The sequence below is a fragment of the Aulonocara sp. 'chitande type north' Nkhata Bay genome, linkage group LG6 (genome assembly GCF_057382095.1).
Source record: "Aulonocara sp. 'chitande type north' Nkhata Bay isolate Kocher_YH1m ecotype deep benthic linkage group LG6, A_spYH_male_GT1.1, whole genome shotgun sequence".
In the NCBI taxonomy this organism is placed as follows: domain Eukaryota; kingdom Metazoa; phylum Chordata; class Actinopteri; order Cichliformes; family Cichlidae; genus Aulonocara; species Aulonocara sp. 'chitande type north' Nkhata Bay.
In genome coordinates this window covers 13820842-13827421 of record NC_141349.1, presented here as the reverse complement: position 1 = coordinate 13827421, position 6580 = coordinate 13820842, and the positions used below count along the sequence as shown (strand labels likewise).

The window sequence follows — 6580 nt, the reverse complement described above, 5'->3', positions numbered from 1 at the left end:
GGGTAAAAGAAGCCATTTATGCCCACTGTAAGCGACCATCTTTGAACAGAGGCGGTGGTTTACGACACTGTCTGCCATCTATGATCCAGTTTTGAGATCCCTTCCCAGACGCCTTAACGCCCACTCACATCCTGGGCCATCTGACCTCAGGAAATCACATGATAGGGTGGGGCTAGGTTTCACAAAGAGCTCACCCGAAACCCTGGCTGGTTGTGACCCACACCCATTTTCACACCTTGGCTCATGTGATTAGGTAGAGGATCATTAGGGGGTCCATTGTCCCTCTCGGGGGGACACTCCCACAGGGGTTAAATCTGGGTCTCTCCAACATTTGACCCTAGACCTGAAGAAGCTTCTCGGATCAGAGGTGAAACGTCTTCAAGCAACTTAAAGAAGTCCAGACGCTTTTCTTTCCAAGCTCCTTAGTCATACTGATTGATTTTTTAATTATTATGAGGATATTACTACTTTAAAGTCAGTATATAAAAAGATTGCAGTACGGTATGTATAATGGTGACAATGCTACACTTTCGTTTTCACAATTTGCCAACGTTGATAACTTGATGGCTGTAAAACAGGAAAGGAAAAAACCAGCGGATGTGTGCTGTGAAAACAGGCTACACTGCCAACATTGTTCTCTTACAATAGAAAACCAAAATGAGGAGCTCGTAGAGCACATTCCCCTCTGCGAACGCCTTCGGACTAAATGTTTGATCATCTTCTCGACAACATTTGATTTCTAAAAATCTAGCTGGGAATAATGTTTTCCTATTTTATTTTTCTGGTCGCCTCCTCAGTTACTTTTCTGCGTACCCACCAAGTGTCCAGTCAAGGTAAGTGAAGGGTTTTCCAAGAGGCTGTGTTCACGATGTGCATGGTACAACTAATTTACAGCTCACGCTGCTGAATGTCTTAGAAACTTAGAGCCATCGTTACAGGTGGAAGCATACTGTAATACCCCATTAATTTAATGGTTCTCACTTTTTATTTTAGATGTTGTAAAGTGATAGATTAATTACTCTAACTGTGGCTCTTAGATTAGTGCTTGATCAGTTTGTAATGTGATCATTGAATTTGATCAGTCAATCTTAAAATTTTTAATAACTCAAGCGAAAAACAAACACACATATATAACAAGACCATCGTGTACAGTTGTGTGGTGAAGGATTATTATTTGTGGATATTTTGTATTTAAAGAATATAAAGCTTTGTGGGATCTAGTCCAAATGTGACAGACATCCATAAAAAACAAATGTTCATTTTATTTGTGGATTTGTTTAAACTTTTACTGCCAAATCACCCGACAGTATCCAAATACTGTGAGAATTAAGTATTGTTGTAACTACTGTTTTATTGATTTTCTCAAACATGTACTGTGTTTCTTACAGATTCTATCTGCACAGAGTATCCTGTGTTCACTCCATCTGCGCTGGTAGTGAAGTACGGTGACCCAGCCAATGTTACATGTGTTGTATGTCAGAAGGACTGCAGTGGAGATGTTCCAGGTTTAGAGCACGCTGTGGGAAAAATTTCACAAAATGGAACCACGATGTTCTGGACAGTTGACAGACTGACTGAATGGGGCATATCTCTACAGTGCTATTATACCAATGATGCTGGTGATCAGTGTACTACCGTTCTGAATCCAACTCTTTATCGTAAGTATGCTTACTTTATAACAGGAGACTGAATTTTGCATCATTTTGCATCATTTATTATCAGAATTTGATTTCTTTGTGTTAATACACGGTTAGATGGATTCATGCTCTCAGCAGTTACTGACTAATATCTACCTGTGCTACTCTTTCTTTCCTTGTCTTCTCAGAGCCTCCAGAAAGTGCCTCCATCAGCTTTGTAAACCACACTGAGATGATGTTTGAGAATCAGCAGTACACCCTGCAGTGTAGCGTACAGAACGTAGCTCCTGTTCAAAGCCTCACTATGACCTTCTACAGAGGAAACACAGCACTGGGTCACCTACAGTCCGACAGTGAACATAAGAAACCAGTGAATAAGACCTTCACCCTGAACATCACTCCCAGAAGAGAAGATGATGGAGCCCAGTACTGGTGTGAAGCCAAGCTGGAGCTGGGACCAGCTGGACCACAGCCCCCTCCAGTGGTGACATCAGAAAAACTCAATGCTACAGTCTGTAAGTCACTGTGGGAAAATTAAAAGAATCAAACCTCAGTTTTATATTCACACCAAACCGACACAGTTTTTTCTTTGTTTGGTATCGCTTCCATATCTGTGCATAATCTTAAACCTTTTGCTGGGAGCAGCTTAGCTTATCTTAGAATACAGACTGAAAATATTAACAGACCGACCAAAACACGTGATTTATACATGTTTATTTGCTCAAATTACCTGTTTGTCTTTTCCTAGATTTTACTACCACAACCAGAAAGCCAGAACCTACAACCATTAAATCAACAAGGTCAACCACAAGAGCCACAACACCCCAAACTACAAAGTCCACAACTACAACCACCAAATCAACTACAAGCTCAGCCACAACAACAACAGTGACCAAGACAGCAGTAATTGCACAAGCAATCACTACACCACAGAGCAGCTCCAACAGAATATTAACTCACAGCTTCATGTGTTTAACGCTTCTGCTCTCTGCTCTCATCTGATTTCATATCAAAAGATTCCATAAGCCTATTATAACAATGAATGTAATTAGATCATAGCAAATACTTCATTCATTTTCTGTATAGCTTCTTAGCTTTAAAGGCAGTGAGTGAGCAGTATTTAAATGAGTTGTTGTTCTATATATGCACACACATAACGAACTAAGGTGAGTAGTTAGAGTTGCTTTCTTTTATTTAGACCATTAGAGTTGTTTACAGCTGTGCTAGAAACACCAACAAGCTGATGTTTCTCAGCTTGTAGTGTCGCTCTGGGATGTCGTCCTCATTTTAATTCATTAGAAATTAAACACCTTCATTTTCCTATAAATAAGAACACGTCCATTCTGACAGTGTTCACATTTATAATCTATTTGTTTATGAGGAGCAGCAGAAATATAAGTTCAATCTCATAATATTGTCTTTATTTTTCCCTTTGTGCACATTCTCTCAGTCGACTTTAATCTCCGGCATGATCGCAGGAGGAAAAGTAATACTTTACTCTAAGAACTTAGTACATTTAGATATTTAATCATAAATAACACTGCAGGGAAATGTTTTCATTTGAGCTGTCGATGGTCTTTGATGAGGTCACAGCATTACCAAAGTTGCAACAAATCATTTCTGCCAGAGAAAAGTCGGGATCAGTCTGTGCATTAGTCCTGCGAGGATCATGAATGCCAAACTGGTGACCAAACAGTCTGACATTGGACCCATGTACCACAGTGCTGATTTGTATATAAATGCACATTATACATTTTGTTTTGCGTTAATGCTTTATTCACTGACAGCCACTATAACAGATCTTCCTGTAGTTACAATAACACCAGTTTTAGCTTCCTTCTATATAATGAAACATATGATCTGAGAATGGCTTTAATCACAGAATTCTGTTTTATGTGTGTATAATGATTTTTCTATGTATGTACACCAAATATGAACCAAAATAAAGTTGTTGATTTTTTAATGTAAACAACTTCTTCCTCTTGGTCACAACATTTAATGTGTACATGAGAAGTTTCTGTCTTTCTGTTCATTTAGCCTGTTTGAAAAGACAAGTGGCACAAGCTGATTAAACGATTTTTAGACGAAAGAGAGGAAGCTGGAGAACCGCGATAAACCCAAAAGGCAAAGAGAAGCCATGACTTGGTATTATTAGGATACACATTTGTGCATAATATTTAAAGTTGAATATATATGAATTATGAAGAGTTATGACGTATGAAAAATCAAAAGACTTTGAAATATATATGTACAAAATACTGCTGTTTCAACTACACCTGCTTACAGAAATTTAAGATGTGAGTGAAGTTGGACCCCCAACCTTCTTCAAATCCAACAAAAGTGGTATCAAACATTTGTGCTGCAAAAATTTTAGTTTGTGCCACTATTATTTTAAAGATATTAATAAGAATTTCTAGAGGTCATCAGAGGTCAACCAGTCCCCACATTAAGGAAATCAAACAAAATTGGTGTCAATCAACTGTGCTACGTTTGTGCTACTAAAATTGTTGTTTGTGCTGCTTCTGTTTTAAAGTATTAATGAAAATGTAAAGGTCAAAAGGTCAACCAGCCCCCCACATTACCCAAATCAAGCAAAAGTGGTGTCAAACTTTTGTGCTACGTTTGTGCTGCAATCATTTTAGAGATATTAATAAAATAATGTCTTGATGCATGTTCAATCATCCAGGATTACCTTTTGTAAATCCCAAATTGATTCTTGATTCTGTTCATCTGGATGTTGTGTTTTCAGTGGGAGAATGTTTTGTCATCCAAGTGACTTTTTCAGTCTCAGCTGACTGCAGATTTCCCCAATCTTAGTACATGTACAGTCAGTGAAGAGAGATGTTACATCTCCCTTCACTTGCATTCCAGTCACTGAAGGTAGTTTGCAAGAGATTAGAGGATGACCCCAAATTCAGCAACAGAACCAGCCTCAGCACTGATCAGTTGTGTTTGCTTTTGGAATTGTGTGTTAATTCTACCTTTTTCTGTCATGGTCTGGGTGAGTCTGAGTAACTTTCCACAGCATCGGCTCTCCTCCTCTGGGTGGAGCCCTTCTTTGCCTTGAGAATCTAAGTTAGGAATTCTTGTAAATAAAAGTTTTGTTTTTGCAAATCACTTCAAGCCTCTGATCTCTTGGTTCTGCGCTTGAGTCCATTCCACTCCATGGGCCTCTGAGCCATGACAGTTTCACACCCAAGGGTCAGTATTATTGTTCCATTGTGGGTCAGTACTACAGGCAGAAACATGGGTCTGCCATGGGTTCCCCAGTTTCACCCTCCGCGGCCAACGTTTTTTTTTTTTTTGCGCATGCGCACAACACCAAACCCAAATTAACTTATTTTTCTCTCATCCAAGGTTATGGTTCTTACGGTTATGGTTAGGGGGTAGGTTTAGGCAAGTTTGCAGACGACACAACTGTGGTAGGTCACATCAGCAACAACGATGAGACCTACTGCAGGGGTGAAGTTCATCTGGCCGAGTGGTGCAGCAACAACAACCAGTACCTGAACGTGGAGAAGACCAAGGAGATCATCATAGACTTCAGGAGAACTCACTCCCTGCACACTCCACTAACCATCAATGGTGCTGCTGTGGAGAGGGTAAGTTCCTGGGTGTGCACATCCCAGAAGATCTCTCCTGGTCAAAAAAGAGAGAGCGATATCCTCACCACATGGATCACTGTGTGCTATGACTCCTGCACTGGGTCCTGCTGGAAAAAATTACAATGGTAGTGAGAGCAGTGGAGAGGATTGTGGGTACTTCTCTTCCCTCCCTGCAGGAGATCTACTGCACCTGGCTCATCTGGAAAGTTCTCTGGATTACAGGTGACTCCACTCATCTGTCCAACAGCTTCTTCAGTTTGCTGCCATCAGAAAGGAGATTGAAGAGCCTCCAAGCTAGAACCAGCAGACTGACAGACAGCTTCATCCATCAGGCTGTCAGGATGCTGAATTCACTTTCTGCTCTCACACACACAAACTCCAGACCTGCATTCACCTCCTCCCTCCGAACCCCCGCCCCCCAAACATACAAAACTGCCCCATCCCCATTTGCACATGAACTTGCTCACAACACTATGATTGTGTTGGAAACTGCTGTTTATACAGTTGTATAGTATTGTGTTGTACATAAGACTTCCATTTTATTCTATCTTTTTATCTTTATATTGTTTTAGTATACTTTAAGGGCCATGTGAGCATTGCAATTTCAAATTCCTGTAAACTCATCATCCTCTTCATCATCATCATCCTCCATCTTTGGTGGCTTGAACATGTCATCACTGTCTTCCTCAGCAGCCTGTGGCTTTGCAGGTCTTTGACATTAAAGCTGACTTTGACTGTTTCCTCATGTGTTTCTCCTTCCTCTGATCACCTCCTGTGTGTCTTCCATTGTTCAGCGTCAGGTTGTCTGTTTTCAAGGGGGGATGAGTCGGACTACAGAGATGAGGTCAACCGACTGACTGAGTGTTGTTCAGTTAACAACGTCCAACTGAACACCACGAAAACTAAAGAACTTATCTTGGACTTCAGGAAGGGCAGAGCAGACCCGGCCCCACTTTACATTCACGGGAACTGTGTGGAGAGGGAACACTCCATGAGGTTTCTGGGCGTGCAGATCTCTGATGACCTCTGCAAATACCACGGCGGTGGTAAAAAAGGCCCAGCAGCATCTCCACTTTCTGAGAGTGCTCAGGAGGAACAACCTGGAGGAGAGGCTGCTGGTGACATTTTACAGAGCCACCATAGAGAGCATCCTAACGTACGGCATAACAACATGGTATGCAGGGTGCTCAGCTGCGGACAGGAAAGTACTGCAGAGGGTCATCAACACAGCCCAGAAGATCACTGGCTGCTCTCTGCCCAGCCTGGAGGTCACTGCAAACTCTCGGTACCTCAGCAGAGCTGGCAATATCATCAAGGACCACTCTCACCCCAGCAACC

At 41.3% G+C, this 6580-nt stretch overlaps 1 protein-coding gene across 1 annotated transcript; it reads left to right on the top strand.

The window, feature by feature from the left end:
* Positions 1-327: 327 nt before the first annotated feature.
* LOC147327445 (intercellular adhesion molecule 2-like) lies at positions 328-3609 on the top strand. The gene is made up of 4 exons (XM_086295087.1): positions 328-833; positions 1389-1658; positions 1826-2152; positions 2386-3609. The coding sequence occupies exons 1-4, from the start codon at positions 761-763 to the stop codon at positions 2637-2639; spliced, it is 924 nt and encodes a 307-aa protein (XP_086151213.1). The 5' UTR covers positions 328-760; the 3' UTR covers positions 2640-3609.
* The last annotated feature ends 2971 nt before the right edge of the window (positions 3610-6580 follow it).

What these genes read in the sequence shown, in the direction of transcription:
- LOC147327445 (XM_086295087.1), top strand. Translation starts at nt 761, where the DNA reads ATGTTTTCCTATTTTATTTTTCTGGTCGCCTCCTCAGTTACTTTTCTG. An exon ending in CCACCAAGTGTCCAGTCAAG is followed by an intron (nt 834 to 1,388) that starts GTAAGTGAAGGG and finishes TGTTTCTTACAG; the next exon opens with ATTCTATCTGCACAGAGTAT. An exon ending in AAAACTCAATGCTACAGTCT is followed by an intron (nt 2,153 to 2,385) that starts GTAAGTCACTGT and finishes GTCTTTTCCTAG; the next exon opens with ATTTTACTACCACAACCAGA.